We start from the raw sequence: 22,204 nt of genomic DNA on the forward strand, positions 1-22,204 counted from the left end.
CTGTAGAGTTCAGAAGAGGGCATCAGATTCCCCCAGACTGGAGCCCAGTCATGTGAGCTGCTGATGTGGCTGCTGGGCGCTGAACCAGGTACTCTGGAAGAGCAGCAAGTACTCTTACCTGCTGAGCCATCTCTCCAGCCCTATTAACTAGTTTTTTTTTTAAATCTTTGAAATAGTGTAAAATTTAAATATACTAAAAATCATTTGATAAGACAATATAATTTCTGTAGCCTGTCCTTAGTGGGATGGCGGATCAGCTGGTGTCTAAAGGGAAGAGTGGCCTGGGAAGCTCATCCGCTTCCTCTCCAGGCTTGTGACCATGCTAGCAGCCGGAGTTAGCTATGAGCGGGCTCGCACTGAGCAAGGTCAGGAAGCCTGGAAGGCTCTTCTTTTGACTTGAATGAAACACATTTTTGACTGAATTGACTGACTGTTTAGGTTTCTTGTAGACACAGCCTTAGCTAAGAAAACTGAAAAATTGCTTTTGGCAAAGAAAATTGCAGCTAGTTATATCTCATAAAGCCATTCTTGTGTTCATTTTCTTGAGGAAATTGCTTGTAAGTGTATTTTCTAGGGGCAATATGTAAGAAACCTTTTCATGTTTAAATAAAAACTCAGAGATTTTCAGTAACAAAAATGTCCCATTGACTTGGCTTGGTTCTAAAAAGGAAGGGAAAATCTTTCCCCAAAAGAAAGCTCATACATTAGCTCAATACTGACAGGATTCGAATTTGTTTGCTTTTTAAAAATTCTTGCATATGTCCAGTCTTTGGGGATACACAGAAACATATTAGAAGCATCTTTGGTTTCTAATAAATCTTTTTATATTTATTCCCACTTGAACATAATGGCATGATTCTGTAGAAAAAGATCTTTAATCTTTTTTATATAAAAAAGTTCTCAATGCTTAATTTTATGCCTCTAAAATATGAGTAACATTTGATTGCTCAGATTGTAGATTTTCTTGGCTAATAAATCTGTTACATCAGCTTACAACTGAGAAAGAAGTGTATGCGAGTGAACGTTCTCCTATTTGGACTCTTACCCAGAAATTCTGCATGTGGCTGTTCAGTCTGTTGTTTGAGAATTGCTGTGGCAAGAGGCAGACATTGCTTTGGCAGCTGTGTTGGCCATTAGGATGGAGAGCAGCAATGAAGCTCCTGGGCCATTCAGAAACTCCTGCTTCCCGAATGCAGCCACTGAATACCTTTAAGCAGGGGCAAATCAGAAAGCTGGAGCAGGAGAGCACTGTGAAACCCACGTCAGTGTGGGTGAGGCTGTGATGCTGACTTACGGAGGACTGGGGAACATGTAAAAGACATGTGGTCTGGACAAAGCCAGAAGACCTGCTGTCAGACCCTCCACATCCATCCTAAGATGGAAAATTATTCATTTACTTAGCATTTTATGATGTACGTTTGAGGTTTAACAGTATAATGATAGGGTGCGCGCTCGCGTGTGTATATATTATATATATATTATATATACTTTCCCATATGAAGCAGATTAATATATTTATCATCTTATGTAGTTGTTGGTTTTGTGAAAGAATCAGCTAAAAGTGACTTAGTGACTTATTTTGGAAGAATTCCCTAATGCAGCACAGTTTTATTACCTTTAGATCCCACTGTGTATTAGATCTCTAGACTTGTTTATTCTGCACGTCTGCTTGATATCCTCTCTCTCCTGACACTGTGTTGATCAACATTTCATCCCATCTCTATGTTTGTGATCATTTTGCTTTTCACTCCATATATACGGGGGTCTTTGTGTTTGGCTTATTTTGCCTAGTAAACCGTCTTCTAGCTTCATCCATGTTGTGGCAGATGGTAAGTTTTCCTTCTTAAAAGAGGAATTATATCCTTATATGACATTTCCCCCTCTTGTCTATCAGCAGGCATTTAGGTTTGTTCACGTCTTGGCTATTGTGAATGATACTTCAGGTCAGAGTGCAGAGTCAGTAGGATCACTAGGAGCTGGTGATCTCACTCTGCTTGTTTATACCCCAAGGGGACACTGCTGTTGCTGGCTTGGATGATAATTCTATTTTGAATTTCTTTAGAAACTTCATACCATGCTCCTTGCCATACTGCCTGTACCAATCTATATTTCCACCAGTGGTGTACTGCAGGTGGAGTTTTCATGTCCTGACAGTGCTACCAAATAATCATTCAGGAACTTAATATTAATTGTAAATGCTCACTCAATAGCTCAGGCTTGTTATTAGCTTACTCTTACACTTAAATTAACTCATATTTCTTATATAGGTTCTACCATGTGGTTCATTGCTTGTTACCTCATTTTCTACATGTCCTGTTTCCTCTGTGTTTACTGGAATTTCCCCCTGACTCTGCCCTTCTTCATCTCTACATCCTTAGTTTGGTTGTCCTGCCTGTATTTCCTGTCTGGTTACCAACCAGTTAGCATCTTATTAAACCAATTCAAGTGACAAATCTTTACAGTGTGCAAAAGGATTATTCCACAGCATTTCCTCTTTTGTCTAATTAAAAAGGTTTTAATTTTAACATAGTAAAACTATATACAACAAACATAGTCATTAAGTAAGAATTACAGTTGCAACATTCAGTTCATTTGTATTTGGCAGATTTAGAGAAAATACCCAATTATCTATCCTATCTTGGTGAGTTTAAAGTTTTATACCTAATGTATTTTCTGTCCTAACTAAAGAAAACTTTAACTCTAACTATTTAGTATTTAACTCCAACAAAGATCCCAGAAAGGTTAAATATTGCCTAATGAAAGGGACATTTGGCAGACTGGACAGTCATCCTAGATTTTTTTCTGCAATGTTGGGCATCTATCTTTGGCGTACAGTATAACTGACAGACTTTTCTGAGATGTAGGGAATTTTGAATAACTTTCCTTCTTTGTCTTGGCAAAGTTTGGCAGTCACTTTCTTTTGTGTCCTGCTGGTCCAGTTTGGACAGCATATTGTCAGCAATTGAAGTATGGGCAGGTTTTTTTTTTTTTTGTTCTCAAATGGCTAGCTTTTGTCATAATGAAAATGAACTCCCTATGGAATTTCTTCAGTGACCATTATCTTCTCTGAAGTAGATTGGTGCTGTCGGGCAGATGTATCTCATTGTCATGAAAAACCTTAGGTTATTAAACATGATATTCTGTAGGTCTTTGAAGTGTTTGAAGACCATTTATCTATCTAAATAATGTTTATGATGTAGAAAACATACTTAACATGACTATAGTTTGACTACTATAGATGACTAATAATCTGTATTTCTTAATTATATATTATATTTTAAAAAGAGTTGCATAAACATACTACCATAAATAACAGTACAAATATACATACAGTATAATAAAATTAGCTTTAAATTTGTATCAATATACCAAAATCCATACCACTATAGAATATTCAAGACTAGTAGTTTGTTTTTTTAGTTTATAAAGTAGATTTAATAATCTACCCTTTTATCCTATCATTTCTATATCCCCTCTTTTATTTTCAGAACAAGATCATTGAATCTAATCTCCTTTGTTTAGTTTTTTTCTCTGATCATTATCAATAACAACTTGTAACCAACCCCCTTAAATGATAATAAACATCCATAACCCACTTTTTTTGAAATGGGGGTGCCATTGTCCAGAGTACTTCCTGTTGTTTGTAGGCCCTGTGTTCTTTGGGGAACCTTGATAAAATCAGGATAATGGTTAGGTCTTGGCTGGAATAGTTCGTGAGGCTGAATCATCTCAGCCAGCAGCCTTGAAACTGTTCTGGATGCTGGATCACCTAGGATATCCATTTTCATTGTTGTCTGGTCCCCGTGTTCTGAAAACACATACATTTTTAAAGGTAATATACATATTTGTATTAGTGTAGAATAGATTGTGCATCATACACAAGTAAGTCAAAGATGAGTTTTTTGCTATGTGTTTGAGCAGGTAAAATATACATCACATGTCCTGTAGTTATTTTAGTTTTATTTTTTTATGTCTGCAGTCAGGATTTCAGGGAGTCTTCCTCAATCAAACCTGATTTTTTTTTAAACCCAGAATGAATCCACAGCCTCTCATTTCCTGTGGAAATAAAAGTATAACCCCCCCCGTCTCAATGCAATACACCTTCTGAATTAAATTTTAAGTTAAGACATTTTCAAAATACATAGGTTGGTTTAATCTAGCAGCCAAAAAATTCAAAGACAGCATAATAAATTACAGGATTCAGACTCTCTGTGTGTTTTTATTTTTATGTGGCTTTTTGTTTTATATTACTTTTCTCCCTCTTTAAGGACTTTATCCTATTATTTCTAAACAATGTTATTTTCCTTCATTCCAGCATCCTTATTTTGGTTGTACTGCCTCTATTTCCTGCCTGGCTACTAGTCAGGCAACATTTTATTAAACCAATTTTAGTGACAAATATTTTACAAAAAGATTATTCCATAGCAGTGTGCTGGGGTTCACTCCTTTGTATATTCTCAGCAGGATTTGTTACCGCATGCCTAAAAATACATATAGATATTTGTGTGTTCATCTTTGTATATGTGGGTACACGTTCATATGTGTGTGTGTACATCTTTGTATATGTGGGTGTACCTTCATATGTGTGTGTGTACATCTTTGTATATGTGGGTGCACATTCATATGTGTGTACATCTTTGTATATGGTGGTACACGTTCATATGTGTAGTTGCATGGGGGCAAAGGTCAGAAGACACTCTCAGTTGCCATCCTTAGGAACATCTTACTTTTCTTTTTGGAGAGGACCTTTCAGTGACCTGGAACTCACCAGTTAGTCTAGACTGGCTGGTCAGTGAGGCCCAGGGATCCTCTTGTCTCTGCCTCCCCAGGAGAATCCCCAGCACTATGATTACAAACCTGCACCACCATGCCTAGCGTTTTCATTTGGGTTCTGTGGATTGAACTCAGATCTCTAATTCAGGTTTATCAATTGATCCATTTCCCTAACCAACCTTTAATGTTCTTTGTTGATTTGTTTTAAGGGCTGGTTATCTTTATGGACTGTACTCGTTAGCTTTGTGTTGCTGTCTCCAGTATATCTGGCAGGACAACTTGGGGGAAGAAACATTTATTTTAGTTATGGTTTCAGAGAATTTGGTCCATAATTTTTTGTCTCCGTGTGTTTGTGCAAAAGCATCATGTTAAGGAAGACAACAACTGTGTACGTCATAGCAGACAGACGTCAGAGAATGGGACAGAAAGCAGCCAGGACCCATTCCCTTTGACTCCCTTCTCTCAGTTCCTTCTCATATGTTTCCTCAACCACCCAAACAGTCTCATTTGGGGACCAGGTATTCAAACGAGGAGCCTGTAGGAGACATTGAATGTTATACTACTCCACTTCACAAAGGTAATAAAGCTCACTGTGTTTTTATTTGTTTTCTTCTAATTACTGATGTTGAGTATCTTTTTATATACTTGTTGGCAATTTTGCTTAAAAATGTAATAAAAAGTTAAAGTAATCAAAACAGCAGCATACTGGGATAAAAACAGGTAGAACAGTGGAACAGAGTCAATATCCAAAAAATCAACCTGAACAAATACAGTCAAGTAAGTTTTGGCAAGGGCAATATGGGGACATGGATAGTCCCTTAGTGAATGAAGCTGAGAAAACTGGAGATTCACACTCAAATGGAACTGGACCCTTACATGATTCATAAGAATCACTTTACAAGGTAAAAATATCTAAACGTAAATAAACGTCTAAGTCCTAAAGCCATGATACATGCAGGAGAAAACATAAAGGGAAGCTCCTCGGCACTGGCAGTGACTTTTGGAAATAAGACAACAGTAAACTAAAGCTTCTGTAAATGGGAAACAGTCACCACAGTGCCCACAGTGGCAAACCACACACCCTCTGTCTACTTCACGTTTGAGACCCCGTCTTGCACTGAGCCTGAGTGGACTCTTACTGGACTGGCCTGTCTCGCCCCTCCCGCACGGCACCAGGGTTACAGATGTATGCCACTACCCTGGTTTTGAGTGCTGAGGATCTGAACTCAGGTCCTCATGCCTGCACAGCCGGCTGGCTACCCACGAGCCATCTCCCTACCCTTTATAAACATGCTTTTAGGAGTAGTGTTTGCAGGGAGGAAACTCAACTACATTTTCAGTAGGCCTTGCATTATGAATACATCTTACAGACTTTTTTTTGGCAGTTCTCCAGCTTTATTTGAGATTCAGTAGGTTAGTTCTCATCCACATTGACTGTCTGTAGATTTTTGAATGTGGTAACAGGCACGTAAGTTACCAATGTGTAGAGTTTGTTTGGTGAGTCCTCATCCTCATTACGTTTTCTGGACAAGCATACCCGGATACGATATGGAACATTCCTTATTCCTTTGGCCCAGGCAGCTTTATTGAGCCTGGTATCAATCCACACATCTGGAGTCCCCATCTCCTTCATGGCAAATTTCCGGATTTCTTTGAGTGCCCTAGGAGCATGCTTCTTGAAGCCCACGCCATGGATGTGCTTGTGAATGTTGATGGTGTATTCTCGGGTCACCACCTCGTTGATGGCAGAACGGCCCTTCTTCTTCTCGCCACCCTTCTTTGCGGGAGCCATTCTGCCGGGCCCAAGCTGGAAAGGACGAGCGCGAGGGATTGTGGGAAGGACTCTTACAGACTTTTATAAGAAAAATGTCTGCTTCTCACTGTTAAAGAAAAAAGTACCATAGCACCTTATTACTAACACTCCATAGAATGATGCCTTATGCATTTGATGTGGACTTTTCCACACCTGCCAAGAAAAAGCACTATTTGCCCTGAGCATAAAGCCTGTTATTTGCAGGTCTATTCCTCTGCTTGGAGTCACTGTTGGTTACAGGATTTATACTTAGCCTGCAATACAGAGCATTTTCGTCTGGGCCTGAAGTTAAATCATAAAATGTATGTAGGAATATTCCACATTATCTTTGTCTTGATTCATGTACTTGAAAAACAAAGTCAAGCATTTGTAAGATTTCTCTCTCTCTCTCTCTCTCTCTCTCTCTCTCTCTCTCTCAAATTGTCAAAGAACAAATTTAATTAATAAAAATAAGCAACTAATTCTAGGTATCTAAGACTAGAAATACATTTCTTTAGCAAAATAAGAATATTTAATTTCCTATGCTAACAAGTTTATTCCACTTCAAGGGATAAAAGTAAGTATATTCTATACCTCCAAGCCAGGTTAAGCTATCTACAAACTATACTTTTGAAGAGTATCTGAAGGTAGATGACATGAAGCCACTCGAATATTCTCCATGTTGCTTCTGCAGGTTTTCTAAGGCATTCTTCAGTTTGTTCTCCTCTCTTCAGCTCAGATCTTCCCAGCTCAATTCTATACAACCAGTGAGCCAAGTTTGGTAGAATTCTGTACACACCAATACTAAACTCAAAAAAGCCCCTTGTGCCCATTTTCCCCCTCAAAAAGTGAGGCTATTTTTAATATTGCCTTTGAACTTTTACAATTATACCCTTATACAATCAAGTTATTCCTTCATTTAGTGATGTGCATGAGATCTTTGCTGAGGCCATTAGCTAGCGTGCTAAAGCTGTAAGCTATGAAGCCACAGCAGTGTTTTATACCAGTATGTTTAGATTTTAAAGTCATAGTTTATCTTGAGAAATACTAAGCCAGGCTTATTGTTGCTGGTTGTAACCATGTTATGGTCCAATTTTCTTTCAAGTATGAGTTTTCCTGGTGGAGTATTTTGGTTCTAGGTGCTGACTTTCCTGTGCTTGTCAGGAAGGTGGTCAGGTTGGCTAAATGGTGCCTTCTTTTCTGCCCACAGCTCATGCGCGAAGCGTAGCGCCTCTTTAGCCCAAGGACCTCGCCTACGGGAAGTTGTCATTTTTACCAGCAATCCATCACATCCCTTTTAACCTGGTTTTCTTTTGCACAAAGTGGAGACATCTTTTTCACGTTATTTTTGTTATAAATTTAAGCCAATGGCTGACAACGGCCTGGGTGAAATACCTAAGAAGTGCCCCCACTGTGCGTCGTCTCAGGCCGACCTGCTTTGTGTGTGTTCAGCAGTTAATGCTCCCGTTTTGGTGGTGGAAATGTCACAGACATCGAGTATTGGTAGTGCAGACATTTTTGCTTCACAAGAGAGAAGAAAAGAAAAAAGTGCTAGCAGGGAACCTTCCATGAAAGACTTGGTAAATATTGAAGATTCCTCAACACAGACCGACAGCCCTTCTTCGTTCTTCATTCCCTTCCCTGGGTTCCCCCATCCAATGATCCCTTGTCAGCTTCTTAAAGTTCTTAAAGCACTGTTTATTTCCCACAGAAGAGATGAGCAAAGTCGCTTAGTTATATGCTTTATAACACTTCCAGTCACTGTCCAAATTCTTTCTCAGGATCCCAAACAATTAACATTATTATTCCAGCTCTTAAAAACTGTTTATACAGAGAAAACTTTGTTTTCAAATTTCGGACTTTTTGTTATTTTTCTTCAGCTGATACAGAGAGATTTATGACAGAGGTTAAAGTGTGGCTTCAATATCTATAGTGAAGTTCTAGCCATCTATCTAGAATATAAAATAAGCTTGTAAGGTTGGTTCACATGATTTTCAAATAATGTGGGCTTCCAATCAAACTGACTTGGCTTATCCATCAGTATGAGGAGGCTGTAGTTAGTCTACCTCCGATTTGGTCCCAGGGAAAGTCAGTCCCTCATTTTTCACCTGAATCTTTTGACAGTTGCACCCTCACCTTAGGGTCTTCCTTGGCCTAATGAGGCAGTGACTTGCACTGCGTTCTGGATTTGAAAAAGACAGTAAACTATTTTGTATACAGTAAATATTATGGCATTCATTAAGGCTTATCACACTTAGAGTTCATCATTAATAAGAATGTTACATCTTAAGAGTTATTTTTCCTAATTCTTTTTTGGCCCTAGTCCACAAGATTAAATGTGGAGAGAAAGGCTTCTCAGCCCCAGTGGAGTCGGAGCAACGTCACAGAAGGAAAAGTTCCACACATACGAATGGAGAATGGAGCCGATATCGAGGTATGCAGGAAGCCAGCTTAGCTACTGAGAGGGTCGACTTTCTTCTTTTTAAAATTTTGTTTTTATCTTTCATCTTTTTAACAAAACTTACTTATCTTAATTAAAAAGTTTTCACAATATATTTTGATCATGTTTTCCTCTCCTCCAACTCTTATCCACTAAACCTGATCTTCTTTTTCTCTCTCTTTCAAAATAAAACAAATAAGACCCCCCCAAAACACAAAACAAAAAATAAACAAGTAGAAGACCAAGAAGACAAAAATGCCAAATATGAAAACACACACACAACAAACAAGCAAATAAAAAACGTGGCGTTCGTTTTGTGTTGGCCAAGTAGTCCCAGGTACGGGGCCTGTCCTGGAATATGGTTAGTATAGTCAGTAACACTCGATTGGAGAAATTGATTTTCCCTTTGCCAGCAGGTATCAATTGCAAATAGCTTCTTGGTTAGAAGTGAACTCCACACCCACTTCTCCCACTCAGTGCTGGGACCTCCCTGACTTGAACCTGTGCAGGTCTTATGAGTGCTGCTATAGTTTCTGTGAGTTCACATGTGAACCTAAGATAGTCCACAGCCCTGTGGGAAAACCTAACACCGCTATTCTACTAAAGGAACATAGCAATAAAATAACTTCAAATAATGCTATACCCATTGACCACTGTCTTGCGCAACCCTCATTAAGGAAGCTTCTTGAAGTAGATGGGAATTAATACAGAGACACATGACTGGACATTGTGCTGAGATACTTTGGAGTCCTTGGTTCTAAATGTGATATCTTCATTAAACCCCTGCCTTTATGGTTCAGGGATCTGTGTGGAAGAGGAAGCAGAGGGTGGCAAGATCCAGAGGTAATGGGTGGCTCCAAGGATCGAGACAACAGACCTGAACTTTCAGCTTTCCTGAGTCAGTAGTTTGTGACAGAGCAGACAACTGAAAGAGCCTCTGAGGAAGGAAGTAAAGACCACAGGGAAAAAAATTGAAGCACATTGATGTTTTTCTAAAGGAAATGCAAGACAAGCACAAAGAACAGAGTTTAGATCCCTGGCATCTGTGTAGAAACTGAGGTACAGTGGCCCTGTGTAGAAAGTGGGGTACAGTGGCCCTGTGTAGAAGGTGGGCTACAGTGGCCCTGTGTAAAAAGTGGGGTACAGTGGCCCTGTCTAGAAAGTGGGGTACAATGGCCACGTGTAGAAAGTGGGGTATAGTGGCCACGTGTAGAAAGTGGGGTGCAGTGGCCCTGTCTAGAAAGTGGGGTACAGTGCCCTGTCTAGAAAGTGGGGTACACTGGTAGCTGTAGTCCCAGTGCTAGGGAAGAGGAGGCAGGAAGATCCTCAGTGCTAACTGGCTGCAGGTTCAGGAGAGAGAGCCTTGCCTCACTGAAATAAGGTGAAGGATTGAAGAGGATGCCTGGTGTTGGCCTCTAGCCTCCATCCACTCTTGAGCACACATACATGCACACCCACACACATGTACATGCACACCCACACACATGTACATGCACACCCACACACATGCACATGCACACCCACACACATGTACATGCACACCCACACACATGTACATGCACACCCACACAATGCACATGCACACCCACACACATGCACATGCACACCCACACACATGAACATGCACACCCACACACATGAACATGTTACACACAAGAGAGAAAGCGAAAAAGGAGAAAGAAATGTTGAAAATTCAGACATGTGACTTTAAAATATGACTAAAGGAACTATGGAAAGAGTAATTACAAGAAAAATTACATTAATATTATGTAACTTTAAAAGTTGTTCTGTTAATTTATTTGAAGTTATTAGGAAAACCTGAAACGCTTTCAGTTGAAAAGTGTAAGATTTTTCTGAAATAAAGTCCTATACTTAAAGCAATATATAAATTTACCAGGTCTTAAATTTAGCCATAAGAACCTTTCTAAAAGCAAAATGTATTCATTGTGAAAATGTAGATGTGAGTTAGAGATGACTAGTTTACTATTCACCTTTACTTCATTTATCCTATTTTCTTTATGAAATTATACAGTATTTAAACTTATGTATATGCTAGATAAATATTCTTCAGAAGGATAACTGAAGTGAAAGCTTCCTTTCCAACTAACAGACCCAGGCTCACTGTAAATACTTCGGCCATTGGGAGAGAATAATGAACAAAGTTACAGTTCTTCACAATTTTGCCCATAGCTATTTTTCATATTTTGATGAGCATCTTTCTAGACATCAACATCAATACCTCCACATAGATCCATGTTTACCAAGGGATCATGTTACATGTGTTTATTATGTTCTATACTACTATGATTTCCTGTATCAATAAAAACCAATAAAAATCAATAAAATATCATTTTTATCCCATCCCTTTAAAATTAGTAGAGACAATAAGTCATTTCCTTTTTATTTTCATCACTTTGGGATGATGTATCAAGCAGTTAGTTGAAGAAAATATTAAATTATAAAATATAATTGGATATTTTCTACTTTATACAATCTCTTTAGACCAGTGTTATAATACTCTATCCAAATTATGGTTTTATATGTTTAGAGAGAGATAGATGTTTAGGTTTTAGGGGAGAATTTGGAAAGAAGCAATAAAGATTTTGTTCTGAGGGGAAAAATCCAGGTAAATGATCATCTTACTGAAGATATAATAAATAAAGCACAGGCGAAAGCTGTTTATCAATGTAACAAATTCAAATGTCTTTGTAATTAATTACCTAAGTTTTCTGACTTTCATTCTCAATACTAGGCTATTACATGGTATTGGGGAAGAAGGGATGAGGTTTTTTAATCGACAGGAAAAAATAGTCCCAGAGTGGCAGTGGTGGCTCATGCCTTTAATCCCAGCATCCAGGGAGGCAGAGGCAGGCGGATCTCTGTGAGTTCAAGGCCAGCCTGTCTACAGAGTGAGTTTCAGAACAGGCCTCAAAGCTACAGAGAACAGGTAAGAAAACGGCGGTAGTGTTTGAGGATCAGTCATGTGCTGAGAATGTAGAAATAAAGGGACAGTCACCGTGGTGCAGGTCAGCAGGGCAGAAGGGAAAGCAGAAGGAGGGGTAAGCAGTGCAGCCGCCTGTTCCGTGGTGCCTCTCTAGGGGAGGCCGTGGTGCTGACCCCACAGAGGCTGCACCTGGTGAAGCTGACTCAGCTATTGTCCCATGTGTCAGTCCCTGTGTGCGATGGAGACTCTGCAGCTCGTCTGTGTCACAGAATCTGACTCCTGCCAACCCCCAGGAAATGAAATGTAGTGAGTTGTGTGGCTTTTCTTTTGCACTGTGAACCAGAACACTGCTGTTGGCCAAGTCAGATCATTCTCTCTCTGTAAGGAAGTTAAATGGAAAGTCAGAGGCTTGGTTTAGTTCAGTAGTGCTTAGCCTGTGGGTCACAGCTCATTTAGGGCTTGCATATTAGATATTCACATTGAAATTCGTAACAGTAGCAAAATTAGCCAAGAAGTGGCAACAAAATAGTCTTATGGCTGGGGTCACCACAATGCGAGGAACTGCCGGTTCAGATAGTGGTATCGTAGGTAATATATTTTCTTCTTGCTTCCGATTTTTATTAAAATTTCTATTATTTTCTTTTCTAAAATAAAATGAATAAAGCGAAAACACTAACACATAAATAAGAAGATAAAACGTTAAAGAAGGAGGCACTTGTTCATTGTTTCAGGATCAAACTCAGGGCCCTGAGCGTGATAGATAAACGCTAAACCATTGAGCTACATCCCAGCCTGGCTGGCAGTTATTAGTATTGATTTCATAGTGGGACTCTTCGAGTTTTGGGGTGAACTTTTGCTGAATGTATTGTTTATGCATATGTATGTATGTATCAAGTACATATGTTTATTAATATTTCACTTCTTTTCCTTATGAAAATGTTTCATTTTATTATAAAATTTTATATTAGTATTACTTTATAATATGTAGATCAAAAGAAATCAATTTCCACATTTTTGAACTTTTCCACATTCACTTTTAGAACTTTTGTGGTTTTCTTGCAAAAAGTAAACAATTATTAAAAGTCTTTGAAACTTGACTGTGGCTAATTAAGATGTATTTGTTACTACTGAAGCAGATACATAGTATCACTATTTGATCACACCCTAAGGGTGGAGACCTTTCAGTATTACATGCTCATTCTTAATGCCTGATGACCACCACAGAGACAGGAACTCTTGTTTTGTCTCCAGGAATTCTATACCTTCGGAAGAATATTGGGACAGGGGAGCTTTGGAATGGTCAGTGAAGCTACAGACAAGGAAACAGGAGCTAAGTGGGCAATTAAAAAAGTGAATAAAGAAAAGGTAAGGCTTCTCAGTGCAATGCCTAGGTACAGCACCCAAGTGGGGTGCCTATATATATGAAAATATAATATATTATATAATAGGTTATTTCTTATATTATATATATAAATGAAAACAAGACAACAAAAGACAAGTTTTCAGTTATAAAGTCATCTCTGATTGGAAGATTTTGTTTTTGTTATGCCAATGCAAAAGGATCACTTCAATTGAAGGGAATATCAAAAAGAAATGCTAAAATTTGTGAGGGGTCAGAGGCCATGTTGTAGCTAATTTATGAAAACAGTTCAAGAGATTGATTGAGGCCAAATGAAATACAGCTTGAAATTGGACAAGGGAAAGAAGGGGCATAATTTGATCTGATTATGGGATAAATCACATGATATCATTTAAGAAAGACACTATTCAAAACTGCAGGAAAAGGTGTAACATAGCTAACTTCCATACTGAGGAAGTAGGAGTGGCGTTCCCATCTGCAATCTGTTTCTTCCTTGGTTAAGGCTGGAAGCTCCGCGGTGAAGCTACTGGAGCGGGAGGTGAACATCCTAAAGAGTGTCAAACACAAACACATCATCCATCTGGAGCAGGTGTTTGAGACGCCCAAGGTAAAGGTCCAGCGGGTGCTATGGTTTGAGGGTTGTTATTACAAAACGAATATTGTTCCCTTCCCAAGTAGCCCTCTGGGGCGCAGTTGCTCATGTCCTTGGCAAAAGTCTGTCACCAGAGATTGATGAGAACATTCTCGAGGACTTTTATTATTGATTGTATAATTAGGTGTGCAATGATTAGATTGATGTTTTTAGTTTCATGTTCTGGGTGGCACACTAGAAACTAAGATTAGAATCGCTTCATGCAATTGAGATGGCATCCTTGTTCTTGCTCTTGGTCTCTCTGCTAGAGACCATTTGATTGTGAAGGTTTCGCAAGGTTAGGTTCATGATCCAGTGAAGAGGCTTACTTGGCACAGTGTAGAAAATGCTTTAAAAAATTCTTCTCTCCTACCCAGTTGCAGTTTCCCCTCCCCCACTCCTCTCAGCTGCCCCGCCCCTCTCTTCCAGATCTCCTCCTCCTTTTCTCTTCAGAAAAGAGCAGGCCTCCCAGGAATACCAACTGAATAGGGCATAACACGTTTTTATCTTTGTCTTTCCAGTGTTTTTCGTCTCCTTTCTTTCCTAGATATTATCCTTCTCTAATCTTAACTGTAGGTTTTTCCCTCGTGAGCTTGGGCATTACTTACACTTGAAGCAATACACTATGTGGCTACGCATGCGGACAGACAGTCTGTTTCCTATGTCCTGATTCCACCACTTTGTAGCCGTGAGAATAAGGCCAAGTTACTTAACTGTTCTCTGTGCAGGCGTCTCACCTGTGAAGTGCTGACTCCTCTGGTTGTTGAGGGATTAAAGACTAATGGGACTGTGGGTACAATGCATCCCTCTTATCCAGGGTTGGCTATTGTTCTTTGTTCTCTCTGCCAGACTCGAAAGCAGCGACTAATAGTCACTTTGGGTTATGCACCGCACTTTATCAACTGAAAGTGCTTGGCAACGGGACTGCAGCTGTCCTTTTGTCTTCTTGGTGATCCTGAAGGTCAGACCCTGGCCTTGTACGTGTTAAGTGATGTCCTGCTTCCCGTCCCTGAATTGTGATTTCTTTTAACCCCCCAATTTTTTTTTAATAACTTTGTTCTTTGTTGTTAGTTTTTAGAAGTTTCTGTATGTGTGTGAATGTTTTGTCTGTGTGTGTGTGTCTCTTTCATTTCGCATGCCTGGTCCTCAACGAGGTCAGAAGAGGGCTACAGGTTGTCCGGGTCTGGAGACACAGCTGTGAGCCATCACATGGATGCTGGGAATGGAAGCCGGGCTTCTGCCCAGTAACCAGTGCTCTTCCTGTCTTTCCTGTCTTCCCAGCCTCTTTACCATCAGTTTTAGGCAGTTTGATTTCAATGGATCTTGATAAAGTTCGCTTCATGTTTCTTGTACTTGGGGTTCATAGAGCTTCTTGGGTCTGCGAGTTTGATTTTCATCTGATTTAGGAAAATTTTAGTAATTATTTCCCTAAGTATTTTTTGTTTCCTTGCCCTACTCTGGAGGGCTTGGTACATATGCCAGATCACTTGGTACCTCTCACGGCACGCTGCTGCTCTGCTCACTCCCAGCGTTTCTCTGTGTTCAGTCTGTATAGTTTGATTCTTACTGTGACTTCATTCACTGTTTTTGCATCTAATATTTTATCATCTCATCCAGTAGAAATTTGATTTCCTTCATGTGTATATTCAGTGTATGATCTCAACATACTCCATGTCTCCACACTTCATGAATACAGTGATAGGAACTAAAGTCCTTTTCCTACTGATTGTGTTGTGTATGTTATTGATAGCTCAGTTTTGGTGGGCCTTTCCTCCTTCATCCTGTGTTATATTTTCTTACTGTTTATACTGTTACTTATATATTTATTTACCTATCTTTGTCTTTTAATACAAGGTCTTTCTATGTAGGCAGGATGTTCTGGAAATTGCTACATGGCCAAGGCTGGCCTGGACCTTGTGAACCTCTCACCTAAGCACACGAATGCTAGAATTTCAGGTGTGCATTACAAAGCCTGGTTGCCAGTTAATTTTAATTGGCTGCCAGATATTGTAAAAATTACCATTTGGGTACTAGATTTTTATGTCTATTTTGAGGAGAGACGATATGGTCTCACTAGATAACCCTGAAATTAGTGAGCCTTCTGCTTCCGGTGGTTGGGATTATATGCATGCGCTACCACATCTGGCTCTAATAATGATTCTGGAATTATATTTTATGACATAGTAAGTAATCTGGAGACAGCTCAATGTCTTTGGTGCTTAATTTATTCTTTGTGACGGGTGACAGAGTAGCCACAACAGGGCTAGTTTCCCCTTCTCCTGAGGTGCGGCCTTCTGAGTACTCATACTGTCTCCAATGCTGTATGATTATGGGATTTCTCTCTCTGGCCAATGAGAACACAGCTTTTCTGCCATTCATGAGCACCAGTGACTGTCCCCTCTGGCCTTTCACATGGTTAGTTCCCAGCTTTGTGACAATGGTTAACTGATTAACACTGTCGAAGATTTGAAGATCTCTCTCTGTCTCTCTGTCTCTGTCTCTCTGTCTCTTTCTCTCTGTCTCTCTGTCTGTGTGTGTGTGTATGCGCGCGCATATATGTGTAGAGTTTCCCTTTTTGATATGTTTCCCTGGAAACTTTGGTTGTCTTGGATCCCCATCTCCTGAATTCACGGAGGCTACTGGGCCTGCAGTCCTGCAAGGTGTGCTCCTGTCGGCTGCACACTGGGCTTGGCAGTTTCAAGGTGCGCTCCTGTCGGCTGCACACTGGGCTTGGCAGTTTCAAGCAGCTTCCTCCTCCCATCATTGCTGCTGTTCTCTGCAGGCTCTGTGATGCCACCTAATTCCATGGACCCCTTCTCATCTCGTCATCTGTTAGTCACACCCCGTTTTGCCCCAAGCAACTCTTCAGGGGCTAGGGCAATCATAGGCTTGCCTCATGGGCGTCTCTCTCACAGAACACTGCTCTTCTGTGCTGACTAATGGCTTTCCAGTTCTTAACTTACTTAAGCAGAGGGGCAAACTAGTCTATTATGTGTATGAACAGGAGCCTGAAGGTAAGGAAAATGGTCATCTGTGGCTGTCCTTTTCTGCTTTGCTTGATTTTGATTCACATGAGCTGGATCTGCCCATAAGCACACACGTCTAGAGAGCTGAAACTATGCTAAGGAAATGGTATCTAATTGGTTGTATACTGCTGATCAAACCCTCAGGCTGCAAGTCTGTCTATGCTCTAGGTATGCACAATTGTTTCAGATAGTTGTAGAAGACCTGAGCAATGCACTCTGTCACTATAACTTTGATCAACACACATTTAACATTTCTAAAAAGATTTATTTTTATTTTCTGTGTCTGTGTACCACACATGCAGCACCCTCGGAGGCCAGAAGAGGGAGATAGATTCCCCCGGAACTGGAGTTACAGATGCCTGTGAGCTGTTGTGTGGGTGCTGGGAGTGGAACCTGTCTTCTGGAAGAGTAGCCAGTGCTCTTAGCAATACCCATCTGTCCAGCCCCTTGCACATTTTATAAATTGTGTCAATGCATATTGTAACCACTGATAAGCGTGGCTCAGTTCAAAAGCCTGTCTGTCAGGTGTTTCACAGCCTGAGATTCAGTGACTCAGAGCTGTGGCTCTAGGAAGAAAGACACTTACTGCTCTCCCTGCTTTAAGCATACTGACTGAACATACAGGTTGGATTAGTAGCTCTTACAAGAACAGAATCAGACCCCCAAACCTTCCACACAACAAGACTCTAGACTATATGTCAGAATGTAGACGTGGAGGGTGATTGTGTCTGCTGGCAGTGCCTATGGGAAGGCACCCCTTTTAGTCCGTCAGGAAGCGGCGTTACGGTGGGATATCTAAAGGCATCTTATAAAGAAGTGGCCGACGCAGAAGAGGCATTTCATCCTTGCTTCTTAGTCGCTGAGTTCCGCTGTCTCCTCTTTGACATTTCTCATATCTTTGCTTTGGATAGAGTCTAGAGTCATCTTGGACCCAGACCTGTAGGCAGGCTTGTGAAGGATTATTTACATTAAGTGAGCTTTGGGCATGCCTGTGAGGGATTATCATGACCAGGCTAACTGTGGTACTATTTTATTGACTGGGGTCCCAGAGCACACAAATAGGAGAAAGTGGGGGCTCCTGAGAATATTCAGTAGGCTAAGGTGCTTGCTTCTGAGCCTACTGACATCAATTGGATCTACATGGTAGAAGAGAACCAGTAAGTTGTCCTTTGATCTCTATAAGTTTGCTGGGGCATACAGAAATCAACTTAAACGTTTAAAAATACTTCTTACAAAAGAGAAAGTCAACTGACACTAGCACTCACTGTTTGTGCTTCTCGCCTGGATGCGGTGTGGGCAGCCACCTCACGCTTCTGCTGCAGCCAGCGACTTTCCCATCATAACAGACTGTCCCTTGAACTATGAGCTAGATCTGTGAGCCAGAACATAACCTTTCTCCTTTAAGTAACCCTTGTCAGGATAGTTTATCACAGCAGGAAAGCTAAGAAGCTACCCCCCTTTCTTTCTTTTTTTTAAAAAATTTATTTATTTATTTATTAAAGATTTCTGCCTCCTCCCCGCCACCACCTCCCATTTCCCTCCCCCTCCCCCAATCAAGTCCCCCTCCATCATCAGCCCGAAGAGCAATCAGGGTTCCCTGCCCTGTGGGAAGTCCCAGGACCACCCACCTCCATTCGGGTCTAGTAAGGTGAGCATCCAAACTGCCTAGGCCCCCACAAAGCCAGTACGTGCAGTAGGATCAAAAACCCATTGCCATTGTTCTTGAGTTCTCAGTAGTCCTCATTGTCCATTATGTTCAGCGAGTCCGGTTTTATCCCATGCTTTTTCAGACCCCGGCCAGCTGGCCTTGGTGAGTTCCCGATAGAACATCCCCATTGTCTCAGTGTGTGGGTGCACCCCTCGCGGTCCTGAGTTTCTTGCTCGTGCTCTCTCTCCTTCTGCTCCTGATTTGGACCTTGAGATTTCAGTCCGGTGCTCCAATGTGGATCTCTGTCTCTGTCTCCTTTCATCGCCTGATGAAGTTTAATATTCAGGAGGATGCCTATATGTTTTTCTTTGGGTTCACCTTCTTATTTAGCTTCTCTAGGATCACGAATTATAGGCTCAATGTCCTTTATTTATGGCTAGAAACCAAATATGAGTGAGTACATCCCATGTTCTTCTTTTTGGGTCTGGCTTACCTCACTCAGGATAGTGTTTTCTATTTCCGTCCATTTGTATGCAAAATTCAAGAAGTCGTTTTTTACTTCTGAGTAGTACTCAAATATGTATATATTCCATACTTTCTTCATCCATTCTTCCATTGAAGGGCATCTAGGTTGTTTCCAGGTTCTGGCTATTACAAACAATGCTGCTATGAACATAGTTGAGCATATACTTTTGTTGTATGGTAAGGCTTCTCTTGGGTATATTCCCAAGAGTGGTATTGCTGGGTCCAGAGGTAGGTTGATCCCGAATTTCCTGAGACTGGGAGAAGATCTTCACTAACCCCGCAACTGACAAAGGTCTGATCTCCAAAATATATAAAGAACTCAAGAAACTAGACCGTAAAAGGCTAATCAACCCAATTATAAAATGGGGCACTGAGATGAACAGAGAATTCTCAACAGAAGTTCAAATGGCCAAAAGACACTTAAGGTCATGCTCAACTTCCTTAGCGATCAGGGAAATGCAAATCAAGACAACTTTAAGATACCATCTTACACCTGTCAGAATGGCTAAAATAAAAAACACCAATGATAGCCTTTGCTGGAGAGGTTGTGGAGAAAGGGGTACACTCATCCATTGCTGGTGGGAATGCAAATTTGTGCAACCACTTTGGAAAGCTACCTCCCTTTCTTGTGTCCAGCCCATGCTTCACAGGTCCCCCTGTTAACACAGGAAGCCTTTGAAGTCAGTCTGGCCTGCTGCCTGCTTATATAGGGCCCATACGATAAGTTCTTTACACTTCCAGATAAAGGACAAAATGTAAAAGAGTAATATTCCATAACCTTAAAATTACACCAGACTCAGGTTTCTGAGTCTATAAATGCAGCATCGTGTTGTTTATGGCTGATACCAAGGTAGCTGCTGAGCTGAGCTGTGCTGTTGTAAAGAGACCATGCTGTCCACAGAGGCCATCATGTGTACTCTTGGATTTGGTCTTTGTGAAGAATTTTTGCTGAGCCCTGCTGCACATTACAGTTGTAGTGTTGACCTAGAAATGCAAAATTGACATCATATAACTTTTACCTCACGGCTCCAACTTAACACCTCCAATGCCTTGTTTCATATGGGACTTGGGGAATCCATAGTCTTGAGCGTGCTATCCAAGGCTCCATATAAACTTGTTCCAATCTTTCCTGTTAGCTTCACCCTTTGCCGTCTTCCTCTTTTCCACCCAGCAGCCTGCAGTACTGTTCACAGAGTTCCACACTTACTTTAATAGCTGCTTTGTTCCGGGCGTTAGGGCTTTGTATCCTGGCCACCAGATCTGCCTGGTTTCCCCCACCTTCCCTACCCAGAAATCAGTGCTCACTCTCCTTGGCGAGCATTGGTTATGCAGAGGCAGCCTCTCTTCCACAGTCCCATGGCATGTCGGGCTGTTAGTACCTACCACAAGATATTAGAACTCTGTTAAACTTCCTGAGGTCAGCACTCTGTCTCCCTCTTCTCCGTTCCTCTTGTGTTCAGTACAATAGTTTGTATACCGTATGCAAGACATTTCCACTTGAATAAATTGATTGTGATCATACCTGTGATGTATATAACATATAAAAATTCATAACTTTCTCCTATTCTGACTTTTAAATCTGCAATGTCAGCAAATGTACCTTGTGATGGAGCTTTGTGAGGATGGAGAACTCAAAGAAGTTCTGGATGCCAAAGGGCACTTCTCAGAGAACGAGACAAGGCTGATAATTCAGAGCCTTGCGTCCGCTATCGCCTACCTTCATAACAAGGGTAAGAAGAGGACCGCACTCCTCGCCATTCCATAAATGAAGATGCCGCTGTTGCTTAAGTGGGATGGTCTTTAAGACTCATATCACATTGGCAGAGCTTGGTAATAGAAGTGGATAACAAGCACATTTCCATATGTTTCCCTTTAATTGTATTTATAGACATCTTAATTAGCAACAATGCAGGCATATAAATACATTGTATATGCAAGAGCAAACACTCATGATCATTCTTATTCTAGAAGTTTAAAATGTGGCGAATGTCATCAAAATCAAAGTAGATCAAGTGAATTTTCCTAAAATATTTGTATATTAATATTAAAAATGCACATGTTCTAACCTTGTGAAATAGTGTGCTTCAGTTTTAGAGCAGTTTGGCTTCAAAACGGAAGGAACAGCAGTTTGCAGTGCACACCTGCGCCACGTGTGCAGAGCAGCCCACATTATGGTCCCCACACCCTGTAGCTGCACTAGGACTCATTGCTGGTATTTTTTGTTCTGTTGGTTTTTACAGGTGTGTAGTAACATTATCTACTAAGGTATCATCTGGAGTGATTTTCCAACACTTAAAAAAACATGCTTAAAAAGAGCCCTGCTCATTCTAACAGCGTCACTGCTGCCCCTTGTCCCTGCTCCCCTTCTCTCTGAGGCTCCTGGGTGTGACTCTAGAACGTTCTCATCTCACAGGTGAGGAAGTACTCGTTCCACAGTGGCCAGTGGCAGGCTTTGGATCTGTTTCCTCAGCACCTACTGTGTTGTGCTCAGCTCCAGAGTTACAAAGATGAAAAAATTAAGGCCCCCTCCCCTCAAGTAGCTTAGGCTAGCAGGAGATAGAATGAAGAAACAGCTTGTAATGCGGTGTGGCAATTTCCCAATGGAGAGTTGTGTGAATTGCAGGGAGCACAGATGTGTGTCAGAACTAGACCCGAGGAACAGGGGCTCAGACAAGAGAACGACTCGGGTAGGGAAAGGCTTGCAGAGGCTGAAGGCAACGCTTGTGTCCAGTATCCCTTGTCAGTGATACAGTTTTCCAGTATATTTCTATAAAATCTCAACAGCATTTTTTTTTGGGGGGGAGTGAGATTTTAAAAATTATTCTAAAGAGTTGGTAATAATAGCCAAGATAAAAAGGTGGGGTGTTAGGGAGATCTGCCCCTGTCAACGATTAAAACATCACCAAAATACGTTAATTAAGATGATATGGGATTTATGTAAGAAGAGACAGGTGGGGTAACAGAACTAGTAAGAATTCCACAGACAAAACCTGGAGGGTATATGAGAACTGTAAGTGATTAGCTACGGCTGCCAGTCCAAGGCTGGGTCAGCTTCTTTTCCCTCG

General features: G+C 40.8%; 2 protein-coding genes across 3 annotated transcripts in view; one reads left to right on the plus strand and one right to left on the minus strand.

Moving 5' to 3' along the window:
* The window catches only part of Stk33 (serine/threonine kinase 33), a 174,599-nt gene that overhangs the window by 98,029 nt on the left and 54,366 nt on the right, over positions 1–22,204 (plus strand). Inside the window, exons 2-6 of one of the 2 annotated variants that reach the window (XM_057778611.1) lie at positions 7,776–8,145; positions 8,889–8,999; positions 13,201–13,314; positions 13,812–13,916; positions 20,731–20,869. In XM_057778611.1, coding sequence (XP_057634594.1) covers positions 7,933–8,145; positions 8,889–8,999; positions 13,201–13,314; positions 13,812–13,916; positions 20,731–20,869 — 682 coding nt within the window. In that variant the 5' untranslated portion in view covers positions 7,776–7,932. The remainder of the gene's footprint in view (positions 1–7,775; positions 8,146–8,888; positions 9,000–13,200; positions 13,315–13,811; positions 13,917–20,730; positions 20,870–22,204) is intronic. The other variant, XM_057778612.1, reaches the window with a different exon arrangement.
* On the minus strand, positions 6,173–6,607 carry LOC130879794 (60S ribosomal protein L31-like). The gene has a single exon (XM_057778614.1). It carries the CDS (start codon positions 6,563–6,565, stop codon positions 6,188–6,190), a length of 378 nt encoding a protein of 125 aa, XP_057634597.1. The 5' UTR covers positions 6,566–6,607; the 3' UTR covers positions 6,173–6,187.

This window comes from Chionomys nivalis, chromosome 8 (genome assembly GCF_950005125.1).
Source record: "Chionomys nivalis chromosome 8, mChiNiv1.1, whole genome shotgun sequence".
NCBI classification, from domain to species: Eukaryota; Metazoa; Chordata; class Mammalia; order Rodentia; family Cricetidae; genus Chionomys; species Chionomys nivalis.